The sequence below is a fragment of the Plectropomus leopardus genome, chromosome 11 (genome assembly GCF_008729295.1).
Source record: "Plectropomus leopardus isolate mb chromosome 11, YSFRI_Pleo_2.0, whole genome shotgun sequence".
NCBI classification, from domain to species: domain Eukaryota; kingdom Metazoa; phylum Chordata; class Actinopteri; order Perciformes; family Serranidae; genus Plectropomus; species Plectropomus leopardus.
Window position 1 is genome coordinate 16,413,243 of NC_056473.1, and position 14,936 is coordinate 16,428,178.

Here is a 14,936-nt window from a genome sequence, read left to right on the forward strand (position 1 = left end):
TAAGTATTAAACAATCTATGTTCATGACAGTGTTTATATCCTTTGGGACTTTGGACACAGTGGCAACATTTATTTTTGCTTCGTGCTGTTTAAAATTTTCAACCAGCATGGTTATTTTAATTCTGCTACGTGTTACTGACTTGCACTGTTTTTGTTTTTTGGAGGAAACCTAATTTGTTTTTATGTGTGGAAGTGCATAATAAAGATGACAAATAAAGAAAATCTGGAAGAAAAAAATCATGTTTCTCTTCTACAACACACTGTAAAGAACTGTCACATTCACGTGTCAATGTTTAACATCTTGATGGGTAAAGCTACACAGGAAAAAAAGCCCAATATTCAGAAAGCAGTTTTTGCCTCATAAAATCCATAAAGATAAGACTATACAGACAGCTTCAGAAGTATTTCTTATCCAAATGTCATTTCGGACTTGTAGAACTGGCAAGGACTCAGACATTACCAAGAGCATGACTGAAGTCATCATCAGATCCATTACCTTGATTGCATATTAAAATGGCTTGTTGCATTTATTTTGAGACCATCAAATGGTACAAAAAAAAAGACTAAAATAGGAAAGCCTCGACACAACACTTGCAATCTTGCTCTTGCAAATGACTCACTGCAAGCTCTACAAAAAAGTCTTAGTGGGACCAAATTACAGTAATCACCTTACCTTAAATTTAAAACTTGACAAATGTGTTTTCAGACAAAGGATGCTAAAATAACAAAGCCCTGACACAAAAACTGGACATACTCTAGTTTTCATTGCGACAAGAGCTCACTTACTTCACGTGTAAATCAAATTACAGTCTGACAATGTTCAGTCTGCTGTCTTCTGGCACTAACCAAATGCACTTCAAGGTAATAGAGAGGAGCCAGACATATAATATGCTTGTGCAGAGTCTTCAGAGGCATTTGTCGGGGGTGGTTCTTAGTAGTAAAGACTGCTGCGTACCATGGCAATATCTCTTGATAAACATGGTGATTATTGTTTTTCTAAGATTTCAAGCTGATCAGTGAAAGCCTCTGATGCAGATGAAAGGACGTGTCTGTCAACATTAGCAGCAATGCGTGGCGTGAGAAAACAGCCACTTGGCTGGTTTAAGGGTTTGGGGAACATTTCCTACAGCTCAGCCACTAGCTAGTAGGCATACAATAAACAATTTCACAATAATGAACTCTGGGTTCTAAGTACTGAACCCATACCGTTGCTCACGTTTTCCCCAAATAAAAAAACCTGAATAAGAACTTCTGCACTGCATGGAACTAATGGGGAGGAATTATTATGTACTGAGTCAACAGCTAGCCTTGAATAAATGAATGACTGTAACTTATAAAAGAAACAATGAACTTCATAATGACATTGATAATTTGAATCGAGCCAATACCATACCCAGTTAATAAGGTATAGCAGCTACCTCACTGATTGGGATTAATCGGATAATATTTTGCAACATGGAACTGTCATTGAGGTGTTATAATTTGAGTGAATGACCTGTCATGACAGAATAAATCCAAATTAGAGCATAAGTGAAAGTGAATCGTTTGATGATTTTAATGACGAACCTGTAATTGACGTGGATTGGGTTTTAGTCAGCCACTAAATACAGTCAGTATTTGGCCGAAACTGATCCAGTAGATTAGATTGGTGCATTGTGATTTGCAAAAGGGCCAAATTCTTAGAAAAATTTTCTTCATGTGTGTTTTCCCTCTCTTAATTCTGAGGTTTTAGTCAGTAAGTGAATGTGGTGCAAGTGAACTTTTCATGAATTCTTTTTTTCCTCTGCAGCAGTTTGTGTTAGTTAAGGTCACAATGTGGATAACTGATCAGACGATCAAATCAGATTGATGGATGAGAGAAGAAGTTGCTGAAAAGGAGAGTGAATGAAAACTTTTTGCCCTTGCACGATCAACGGTAAAGTTTTACTGCACCTGGCATTCTGCTGCTCTGTCGTGTGGTGCCAAAAACAATATATATATATATATATATATATATTCCAATAGTGCTCCAAATGAAAATCAATATGAATGCATGGGAATAGCTGGAGCTGCTTAAAGAAAAAGTTCTGCACCTAGGTTCTGCCTTTAGAGCATCCCTAATCTCTTGTGCCGCCACTCCAACTACTTCTGGATGAAAAACTGTGAAATTTTCAGAAAGGCGCTGCTGATCTCACTATCACTGCTTTACTGTCTATCCTAAACTGTATATTTACAGTCAGAAACAATCACAAAAAAGACAAAAAAGCTCATTTGTGGGGGCAGATCAGCAGGACCCTGAATGTTGTTGCTAACTGATGTGCTTTTATCACCATAGCTTGTTGTTAACTCTGTAAGCAGCCCTCTCTGTCAAAGGTACATTATTGCTTGTTACTTTACTAACATTAATGTGAAGACACTGTATTGCTGTCATGAAAATTAAACCCTTTTGCAATGCTTCATTAAAAAAGCACTCAGTACTGGGATGAAGCGCTCATCAATGCTCTTCCAAAACTTTTCTGCCAGAGAAAAAGAACAGCATGGACAGTTATGAAAAAAAATTAATCATTGACACCAAAAAATGGCCTCCAGTGTTGTCTTGGCTTGAGGTGAACTGAACTGCCATAGCCTGATTAGGAGTGAATTTGGGCTTTTGAGGAGAGGCAAAAGCACACCACACTAAAGGAAAGAGATGCACTAGATTAATAACACAAGACAAACTGGGAGCATCATTGCGAAATAAAATGTGTTACAACAGTTGTTTTATCTTGATTATCCTATTTTCATCAACCAACTCTATTCTGACCTCTAAGTAAGGCTACACAGTTCTGGAGAATTTTTCTCCCAACAGCTGAACATGCAGTCCGAGGTAGAGACCATTTGGGCTGAGATCAATTAAGCCACATAATAATGGCTCTGGTGCTTCTGGTAATGAGCAAGTCACATGTAGCAATGGCTAGTTGTGAGCAAAGAGCTTCAAACAGTTTTGAAATGGCTGATTTAATACATCATAAAACAATTAATTTGTTTTTTTTCATGGTTCAGCACATGTTGCACAGAAAAACAGGAAACAAGTGAAGCTTCTCAAATGTCTAATGGGACCAGATGTCACCATGTCTTTGGTGGAAGACAGAACACCCGTTGTGTTAAAAAATGGGTTTCAAAGATTTGTGTTTACTAAATTCCTAACCAAAAAAACATCAAAGTTTCAGTGAGCTTGAGCCGGTTAGACACACACAAATTAAAAGGTAGCCAAGTACACACGCGATTCCTATTTCAAACTTGAAACCAGTAAGTGTGTCCATTGATCTTGTGAGGTCTTGTTATTCCACATTTCTGGACAAGAATTTTCATTTTGTGTTTGCTGTTTAAGATGGCACAGTAGCTAAGTTAGATTTCTGTCTGTGAGACTTGTCCCGAGATTGAAGTTTAATAGCCATCGTTAGGTCAGTTTACTTGTTTTCCAATGTGAAGTTTGCTGTATCTCTGTAGTCTGAAACCTTTAAGTAAATCCAGGCACAATTTACCCAAAGAAATTGATGCCTCTTTCAACGACATGTTGACTTAAACTGTTGGTGCTTTAATTGCTTTAGTCTGGTGTCAAGCCGGAAATGAGATCTCACCACTGAGAGCAAATTTGAAAGGTGGGAGGATGAAGACAAAATGCATTTAATGACTGTATGCTCTCTGTTGTTTCCTTTGGAATGGAGAGGTGATATTTTATGATCCCCTTACAGTCCCTTTATAGCCACATCACTTATTATGTCAACAAATGACTGGGAAGACAAATTTGGTTAACATGCACTAACTGCAAGAGGGGAATTTGGCTTGGACAACATGGAAGAAAGTTGAGTTGTGTAATTGCTTTTTTTTAAAAATCAGATTCCGTTGCAGATGTCCTGCCAACTTTTTACCTTCACAACTTCCTACCCGCAGCTCAGCTATACTTCTATGTGCCTTGTTTTACTCCTGAATAATTCAATTGCAAAGCAGGTACTGAACTGTAAAAACACTGAAGTTTTGATCTTGTGATTAATCCCAAGATAAGTATGACTGTAGTCAGTAACGGCTGATTTTTATCTGCTATGTGCTATTTTAGAGGTTTTACTGGTAATGAATGTAACCTTGATTGAGATAGGGGTAAAGGAAGAGGACAAGGAATGTGCCACCTACTTAAAAAATTTAGAAAAAAAACCCCAACATATTTTGAGGGCCGTAACTGTAACATGCAGTTGCAAGCTACTTTTGTGAACAGACAAAATAGTGTTTGTAGCAAAGTAATAGGCTGAAAACATTTAAGTAGCAAGAGCTGTCACTAAATTCTTCCTCAAATACACTAGAATACGCGCAACTTTAAGTCTTAAAAACATTTAAACGAGTTATATCAAAATACATCTCAGGTACAGTTATCCAAAAATGGGTAAATTAGAAAGAGAGAAAAAAACTGTTTTTGTACCAGGCTGTAAACATGTTTTTTTCTGCTGTAAAGTTGGGCATTTTAACATGGAGTCTATGGAGATCTACTCACATTTGGACTCAGCCTCAAGTGGTCATTAGAGGAACTGCAGTTTTGGCACTTTTATGTTTGCTTCATTTTATTTTGTTGCCCCGGAGGGTACTGCTTGGATGATATTTAGCATTTGGGAGAGGGTACTTACTTTGTTAATCAAAAGGGGTTTTACACGTATTGAGAAAAACTCATTAGATAACTGTTTGCAGTGATAGTTAGCAGATTAAAAGATTAAAATATAGTCTTTTACTGTAAAAAATCAAAATCAAAGAGAAGCATACGATTGCTACCTTTAAGAAAATAACATCCACAAAACCAGTCATGCTAAAATAATCAAAAATAGCATGTAATAAGGAACATTTTACATTGACTGCACAACATGTCAAGCTCAGAGCAATGTGGTTATGACAAAAGCCACGTGCATCCATGTGAACAACAGCAGAGATGACTAACACCGTTTTTAACTTCTGTATCACTTGCCATTCCTGGACTCTCTTCCTAGCTCTAGGAAAAAGTAATCATGTGGAAACTGCAATTTCTGACCAAACAGATGATTTAAATGAACAGTAGAAAAATCAAACTCATCTTAAGGGCCTTCGGCTGTGACTGCTCTGAGTCAGATGCACACTGAAATAGCTCACTGCTCAATATGACTTCACGCTCTTATAAATATCGAGGGGTCCCACGTGCAAAAGGGACCTTCCGTTAATTATTTGAGTTTAAGGCTACACGCCAGTCACACCGACCTGAGTTGTTTCAAAGAGCCAGAACACACATGTAACACAACCACAACACCATGAATGTGCCAACTAAATTTGATGCTTCTTAGAGGAAAGGATAGTTATCTGCCAGTCATGGGAGAATTTGCTTCAGATGTCCTCGACACAGGCAATATGTCCTCACTTACTCTGGTTACACACACAAGGGAAACCGAAACAACTTATACTGCCTCAAAACACCACATAAACACAGCAAATCCTATTTTAAGTAAATGGATCCGAGCCTCTTGGGCAATATTACAATCAGATTTGTCAGGTCTCGGCTTGTAGTGCAACATTACATCCAGATGTTACCTACTGTGCCCTTGTACTGCCAAAATGACTCACAGTAGGAGAGTTTAAATTTTCGCTCCTCCGGTATTTTTGGTAATAGTTCAAAAAAAAGGGGGTTTATGTGAACCACTCTCTCTTAATACCTTGAAAGATGCTGTTGCTCTGCGAAATCTCTAAAAGCCCTAATTGTCAGTGTTCAGGAACCAACAAAAACAGACTTGTTTGACTTTGTTGGCTGCGGTAAAAGGTTTATCGAGGGAATTTCTAGGAATTTTCCCGCTCAACAACAGAGCATGAACACTTTAACTAAGTGTAAAATTGTCCAAAATGTGATTTGATTTTTGAAAACGTTCTAAGAGGTGAAAGAAGTAAAGTGGTTTATTTTTAAAGAAGCACTGCTGATGTAAAGCTGGTTCATATCATGTTCTTCTTGGCTAAAGCAGAAACCACAAAAAGCAATATTTTTATTCTCTGTTTTGTGCTACTTGAGAATACTGCAGAGGAGAATATTTAAATGAACACTTGATACATCCAGTGAAGCGGCTGCCAGGTTTCTACTCTCTTAGTGAGTCAATCATATTCCCTTTGAGAGAAGCGCATGCATTTATTAAAAGAAACTGGAAAGAAATTTAACAGTTATAGAATAAGCAAGTGCAATATCTTGAATCAGGCAAGTAATCATTATTATTATGCTTTTAACAAATCCATTTATAGTTTAATCATGTCAGAAAATAGTGAAAAATGGCCACTACAATTTCATTAGGGATCAGCACGCTAATATCAAAGGCTAAATGACAATGACAAAAAAACAGAGAAAGCCAACAAATGGTAGACGTCTTTTTTAAAAATGTTTAATATTAGTCGCACCTTTAATCCTTTGAAACCCAAGCAAAAATGAAATTGCATTTTCTGGACATCTTACATTTTACATTTTCTAACATTTTTCCTCTATGTTTTAATAAAAATCAGACCAATTTGCTCAGGTTCAACATTTACATGCACACTAATTTTCCACTGATATTCCAATTACTAAGACAATATTTTGAATTTGATACGGCTCATGTGACAAACATTTGAATCTAGCATATTACATTTGGATATTCCAAACTAGGCCTTTTACCAAATGCAGTATTTTCTGATTAGGATGCCTGGGATGTGCCGGTATTATTAAGATTTCAGGAGCATTCTTTGTATGTTTCCTTTCTATCAAACACATTCCCAATATGCATCTTAACTGGGGTTTTACCACAGTTTGCAGCACACTTTCACCGCATGTTTATAATCTGTTCTGCAACATGCACAAATTGACTCACCATTTGGCAAGCTGCAAAATGCTGGCAAGATGCATGCCCTTGCATAGAGATGCATGCCCAAAAGAAAAGCCCACACCTAAAATATTTTAGAAAAATTCTGGCACACGCAACAGCTGTTTTCACTTATTTTGACGCAATAAATGGCATGTTAGGGCACGTTAATCGGAGAAGGCACTGATGCCTATAAATATATAAACCCAATCTAGATACTATCACCTGTGACCAGTTCAGTTGTTTACCTGTGAAATGTTTCAAACAGGTGTTTTTTGAGCATCCTCCACCTTTCCCAGTCTTTCTGTGCCCCTGTTCCAATATTTTTGGAACATGTTGCAGGTATCAAATTCAGAATGAGTGTATATCTACAAAAATTAGAGTTTGAACATTAATATCTTGTCTTTGCACTGTATTCAGCTGAAAATAATTCTAAAAGGATTTGCAAATGATTGCATTATATATTGATGGAATTTTTATACAATGTCCCAAATTTTTTGTATAAAAGTTTAACTACAAGCAGCAGCAATCAACAGTTTAAACGGAACTCTAAGGTTAGAAATTAATTCGGAAAAACATTTAAGACTCTCGTGAATCACGCAGGGCCCCATAAATTCTCATCTTAAGCCAGTCAGGCACTTGGAGTTTAGAGGAGAGAAAATGAGCGGCTGCCAAGTGAAGCGCTGGTAATTGCCTTTGATAAATGTATCACTGTGGCTTCTGGATCACACTTCCTGCCAAACCACAGCACAGACCCATCAGCCTGGCTCCGGTCGTGTACCGCAGCCATGTGACAGTCATTTCCCCCACTAATGTTTGCATTCACATGACCGCCACTCACTGCGCCTTTTGTGCAAAGACAAGCCCGAACCTAAGTGTAGTAAATCTTTGAACTGACACAACCGGTCATCTTTAAGCAGGCACGTCAGGTTGAAGAGGCCTGTCGGATTTCCTAACAGACACATCTTATATGGAGGGGTTTATGGTTCAAAGAACTATAAACATTGTTTTTACATGCTCAGTTTATTTTCTGTCAGGGCTTCATGGGGATATTCTGAAACGTCAGCCACTCACTTGTACATAGACAAACACACACTTCACCTCATCTGTCACAGTCCGGAGGAAGACAAAATGACTTCTTAGGAATGTTATCTTCCAAACATCAGAAATCTACCACAGATAAAGTTCCCAGGAGGTGTATCGGCAGATTTCCTACGAAATGCTTTCACTGCCTGAAGACACGCCTTCTGTAAGGATAGTTAAGGTTAGACTGGGCAGTGACTGCTGACATGCCTCTGTCTGGATCTGTGACACCACACCGAACCTCTTCCTGCTGCTGCAGAAACAAGACATCAAATGCTCAGGCATGAGGCCTGGGCTCCGTGATGGAAGAGATTCCTGTAACTCAAATCATCCTTGCTTTGTTGCTTTTATTGATTCTGCATGTGTTTCGGTTTGGGTTCGTGAAGAGTGTGACTGCATGAAGATTTAGAGCTAATTTGACATTTTCCACAAAACACATGGGTTTGTTACACTGAGTTTGAAATGTAGCTCAGACACAGTGTTAAGAAATAATGTTCCATCACCAGAGAACACCTACCAAAGTGGTTTTTGCATCTGCTCACCCGCACTGCAACCGCTATGAGCACCCTGCTCTTTCTTCAGTATCTCAGTTGCGGTGTAAAAATTGGTTTTGAAAAGTATATTATATCGCAACTTCGGGCTGGGCGATTAATTGGATTTTAATATTGATTACGATTTTGGCTTCCCTCGATTTTCAAAACAAGATAATCGACTTATTAACTTAAACGATAATGTGCAGCATGATGAGTCTAACAATGTCCAAACAGAAGCTTCAGCACGTGTTGGAAAAACAGACAGCCACAGCACACTGACTCTCTGGTTGTTTTGAAACTTCGACAACGAGCACGAGCAGGGGGAGCAGACGTGTATGAGCCGGTTTATTATTATGTGAAAGTGAACAAACTGCAGTAATGTGCAAGATGTGTTACACGCAGCTGCACCACAAAGCTTTCAATGTTTTTCAGTTCACTTGTATTTAGATGTAAAGCACATCCAGTGTTGTTCTTCCATGTATTGAGTTTCTCCTGTTGGGAAGTCGATGGTGCAAATAAAGCCCTATAAAGAGTCCTTCATCTGACATCAAACATGAGCTCTGTGTGTAAAGGATGGACATTTTTTTCGTAACTGATGTACAGTGATAGATTTTAGTATTTAGTCTAGATCAAAAATGTATGGGATTCTGCAGTGCAATCACCACAAAAAATGTTAGCGTTGTATGTTTCTGCAAACCAAGGATTTGTTTTGAGAATTTTGATTTGAGGATTTTGATTTGTTTCAGAAGTGCTAAGATTAATGTGCAGTTAGGGTTCGGCACAAAAATTGATTATGGTTAGGAAAAGATCATGTTTTGGCTTAAAATACCCAGTGTAAGGGGCACGTTTCAAGCTGGAAAAGCTGCACTGTCTTGGATAAAATCAACAGCTCTCCGTGGTGACACAGCAGTGACTATTAAAAACTGTTTCATTGTTTCTTGATTCCAAGCAGTGGTTTGACATGGATGTGCAATATTGGGTTTTTTGCCGATATCCAATATGCCAAAATATATAAAAACTGATATTATTGATGACCAATTCCAATATGACGATGACCAATATTGATATATCCACTTTTCATCATCAAGTCTCTCCTGTTGTGTAATTAACATCATATCATGCATCATGATGGCCCACCAGCAGATGGACACATAAAATACAATGCTTTTAAGCATATGTAAAATTCATTAATTGTGCAAAATAAGAAAAATATTTCAACTTAGAGTTTTGTATATGTTCACAGTATATTATCTTGTTTGCAGAAATGTACAATGCCAGCATTTACTTCTGGCAACTGGGCTGGATTCTGAATTCTACAAAATTCCAGGATACTACATATTATTAGGAAATTGCTCATGTGTGCTCAAAGTACACAGATTTTCCAGATTGCACAAAAACGAAGCACATAACCAAGTCAACTGAAAGCAGTTTTAGCAATAACATGGGACCCTGGAGATCAATGTTCATCAAACTGCTTCAAGCCCACACAACGTTTGGCAAAGAACAATGTAGCGGACTGAGCCCACTAATCAGAGTGTTCTTCAAACCTACACAACTTTTCCTGGAGGTTGAAATGAAAGGAACTTGTTAAAAGGTTTCTTATGTTGAGCTGAATTACAAATAAAAATTGTCTGATGCAAGTCAGAATTCTCAACTCATACGTTACATTTCAGGCTTCAATCTGACACTGCGTCCACTGTAACGGATTTCCGTGGGGGAGGGGGATTTGATTTTCCCCAAACAATCATTAAAGATTAACACATCCGCCTGAATCTAACGTCATCTTAAGTCCACCCGGATGCATAGTCATTCCAACATAGTGGGTTTTACTGAGTTTTAAGAACAGAGCAGAGCAAAGTGAGGATGTTTTGTGGTATTGACAAGACATGACCATTCAGAACAGCCTTGATAGTAGGGTCGATCTTGTCTATAGCGCTTACTATTGTTAGTATAGCTCCTCATGAGTTCGGTGCAGAACTTGCCACTGCTTGACAGTGGCCCCAATTGGACTGTTTTTCACGTTAACTAAGAAATGGTTGGTTCAAATCACGATGCCAGACAAATCCCCCTACTCCCTGGAGTGGGCAGGTTCTAAGGTTAAAATCCAGGCAGGGGCAAAATGGCATCAAAGATATCTAAATGTTGTTTCACTGTTTGATGTGCAGCCATAAAAAAAAAAAAAAAAACTAGAGAAGAATGTGAAAACAAATTGAAGTGGAGTACTTGGAACATTAAGGGAACATTAATTAAGATGACACACAATAATGTGGCAGTGATTGATACCCATAAAAATGTGCAGCCAGGCCCAAGCTGTGATTAAAACATGAGTCATTTCATACGCAGCATTGAGGTATGAACATTTATCATAATAAACTGATGCAGGCTGCTGATTTATCTGATAACCATGAGAAGGATGAAGTCTCGGGGAATCATTAAAGAGAAATGAACATGGAAAATGCCCCTTTGTCCCTGTTGAGGTCTGGAAGAACACACCGGATACATTAGGCCAACCAGAGAGGCACAGGAAGCGCTTCTACCCTCTAGCTGCTGGGATCCTGAACGGGGTCACTGCCTCAGACTGCCCCCCAAACATATACACATTTATTACTATTCTTATTTAAACTCCTTTTTTCTAATACACAAATTCATGCAACTGGTGGGGTTACATTTCACCTGAATCGTACCTTCTATGATTACATGTGACAAATAATATTGATTGATTGCGAGCGTTAGTAAGTGTAGACATCTAAGTGAAATTTACCGGCGCCACACCTGCCTCCAAAGGTGTCTTGAATCGGCTCTGGGCAATGACTTACAGATGAGACAAAAGTTGTTCACAGCAGAGTGTAAGGAGTAGCAAACAGTGATTTAATGTGGCTTTTAAACTAGAAAATCCACTTTAGAGGAAGTCATTATTTGATCCTCTGTGCACTTACTGTGTTTTCTCTTTACTGAACTCATGTCATTATAAACTATTAAAACAAATCATTAACCTGGGACTTGATTATCAGATTTCTATAAATACATAGTCTATGTTATATGCTTTTCATAATCAAATAACCAGTGTGTTCAGCTGTGATTACTGGAGAGTAATTGTGATGCATTAACACCCTCCTCGCCATAACGCCTACCTCCTGTATGTGATAAAATCAATCTAACGATGTAAAATGTCATTTATGTCCATGCTTTGCCTTCTGGTCCAAACCTGTATCATTCATGTGAGCAGTTGGCCTGTGTTTTTACAGCCCTTGTTGGATGACGTCTCCTCTGCCTGGACATGTGTAAATCATCCTAAGCACTCCAGCTGCTGTTCACCTAGCTGTCACTTCTCCTAGGTGGATATGTTACTCAAGAGAGCAGTTCAGCCGGTCAACAATAAGAGTGCTGTATATCACTGCAGGGATATATAACAATAAAGGACTTTGGGGCTCACAGAGTTGTGACATCTTTCTGAACCTCACACAGCCCGAAGATCTGAGCAACTCCTCTCTCCAACACTGTAGAGAGGCGTCAGAAAACTATAGCGCTCCCTACTGGTGTCAAATGTTCTGTGGAGATGTGAAGGCCTAGACCTGCTTGCCCACTTTCTCTCATCTCCTGTAGTTATCCGAGAGTGTGGCAGAGAATCATTCAATCATCATTCCTGGTTGTGACTTACTATAAACACCCAATAGTACAGTCATCAGTACACAATAAATGCAATATTTTACCCCATAAATCTGTCTGGATTTACAAGAAAACTTAACAGATCACCCTCCTGACATATAGCCTTCATATTATATACACGCGGTTACGTGATGGTGGAAAGCACCAGGAGCTGTTGCAAGGGTGGTAAATAAAAGATGAAAGGTACCGGCTGATGCAGCCAGGCACAACTTAATGTATAACCTTATTAAAAAAGCATAAAGGAAACTGAGATTCATATGATTAACAGCAGCAGAGGTGCAGAAATGCCCAGCCGTCCACCAGGAAACTTCAAAGACTGTTATTCCAGGATACACACACAAACCCTGTTATATCAGCATTGATTTATTTCATGTTCTTTCCTTTTTTGTCATTTTTAGTCATTAAAAGAAGCTTAAGTTGAATGAGGCACAGATTAGCCAAAAACCTGATATAGGCAGGGTTCAGTCGAACAGCCTAGGGATGTAATGCAGGTTAAACCTGTCTAAATTTAGTTTACACACCTTCTAATGTAACGGACACACATTAAATAAGCCAATTTTCGCATTTCAGACATGTGAGTGGATTTTTAAAGAAGAAAAAAGGTTTTTACTTAAAATACATTAAATAAACTAATGCCATGAGGTGAATTGTGGATCAAATCTTTCATTAAAACAGCGCAGTGATGATGAAATAAAAAAAGACAGCTGCTGTCAGAATGCAGAAATGTTCGCCATCACAACAAGAATGGCACTGAAAGAAGCCGTCCGTCGTCAATTTGCACATTTTAGGGTCAGCCGTGTCAGAGGTCACAGATTATAGTGTCAGGGCTTGCAGTCACAGAGTCTAAGCTGCCTTGCAGAGCTATTAAAACTGACAGACAAGTAGACTGCCTGAACCTGCGGACATGCGGTGGATGAAACGTGGTTCAGTTCTCTAGACGACTATCTTTCAATTTTACCAATGTAAACAGAAATGCATTCATAAAAAGCATCAACTGATATCCTGACCTCACTTTAGTCCTGATTAACAACATCTTAATTTACGCACTAATGATTTGTGTCAACATGAAAACGTGGATAAATAATGTCTACGTTGACGGATGTCTGTCTCGGATGTAAAAATGTATAAAGTGATTCCGTCTCCCTCTGCTACATCCACGAATATAGTTGCAATCATTGTAATATTAAATAGGCTACTCAGGAGGATCCACTTCTTGGAAAAATTTGCACCTTGCGTAACTGTCTCTACTTAAGTGCCTGACTGGCGCCGTTGATATAAACTTATTGATCGGGCAGCGCGGCTCTTCCACCATAAAGAAGACACAAACACGCTGTTAACTCTGAATAGGTGGAGCATTTTGGAAAACGCTTCGTTAAGGAGCAGAGCAGGTCAAACACCTTGCCACCACAGGCACAATTAAGCCACATCACAGCGAAGCGCTGCCGAACAGCTTTGATCAAGCTGGCACTTTTATTCAGTTAATTAGCCCATTACGCACCAGTTTGTGTCTTTCAATTTAAGTACATCCAGAGCCTGGTGAGAATAAAATCTAAAGGTTGACTACTCGTTTGACTGGTTAAGTTTGACTACACTGCGCTACACCGCCGCAGCACATTTAGTCAAGTCAAAAAACAAACAGAAACAACCACTTACTTTTGGCTTCTTCATATGGAACGACAGGAGTAAATCCAGTGTGTGCGAAAGCCTATTTTATTTTACTTCTACGGGGAGGAAAGGGGTTGTCATCATCCTGTGTGCACATGTCCAATGCCTAAGTCAGCGGTATCCAAGCAGCAGAGAAAAAAAGAAGCCCCGGGAAGAAGAAAAATAACAACGGCAAAAGATGTGAAATCAAACGTTCAATCTTTGAAACCTGCCGGCTAATGGTGTGTGGCATCTAGCCCAACTACCTACAACATAGATCCAGACGCTGAGGGCTCGCGGCGGCGGAGCGGGACAGCGCGTAGAGGGAGGGAGTTAAGCTTTTAAAAGAGCAGCCAAAGAGCCGCCCTCTGACGAGCCGCAGTGTTAAGAGGTTCACTCCAAAACTGCCGGTGCCAGTATAAACAGATCCAGATCACGCATGAAACTGATGTGCAGCTTGATCCATAGTGACTTTATTTGCCTGCTAAGTGGTAGTTTTTGAGACATTTAACTTGTAATTTCCTATAAAGTTATTAAAATTGCGAAAAAAATTTAGTTCCTTTATGTTTTAATAGGATGTCTTGTTCTCTCTGTCTCTCAGGCACAAACCTGACACAATACAAATGCAACCAGGCATTGGCTCATCTTTGCTTCAATAACTTAAAATCATCCAGCAAAAAAAAGGAAAAGAAAAAGAAACAAAATTTTTTGCAGGACTTTCTGCATATGAGTTGTATTATATATTCTTAAGTGCATTTTCAAATAAAACTGAAACACCGTGTTTTATGAGGTTGCACTTGCAAAGATACAATAAAGCAATTCATAAAATGATTTGACATGAAAAAAACCTTTGAACTGTAAAATGTGCACTCCCCTTTTGTGTGTGCAGCTTAGTGAATGAGTGACTCAGTAACTGAATGAGTCAATGTGTGAGTCACAGCATGGAGGAAGCCAATAAACTGCCAAAATTAAGCACATTGCCACCAAAAGCCAACAGCAGTGAGGAATTAAAACGCTGAAAGGTTTGATTAGTTTTATCACATCACTTGTGTCATATGGTCTGTACAACATATCATTTTATTTATCATTTTATTATTTTAATCCTTTTAAACCTGGGGCAACATCAACTTTCTTTTGCGGCTTTAAAAAACCTCTCACAAGTATTTCA

General features: G+C 38.7%; 1 protein-coding gene across 2 annotated transcripts in view; it reads right to left on the minus strand.

Annotated features, from left to right (window-relative positions):
• Positions 1 to 14,093, minus strand: part of kitlga (kit ligand a) — a 34,624-nt gene extending 20,531 nt beyond the window's left edge. For both annotated transcript variants that reach the window (XM_042496333.1, XM_042496332.1), the window contains exon 1: positions 13,778 to 14,093. In XM_042496333.1, the coding sequence (XP_042352267.1) occupies positions 13,778 to 13,792 (15 nt within the window). In that variant the 5' untranslated portion in view covers positions 13,793 to 14,093. The remainder of the gene's footprint in view (positions 1 to 13,777) is intronic.
• Between the last annotated feature and the right edge of the window lie 843 nt (positions 14,094 to 14,936).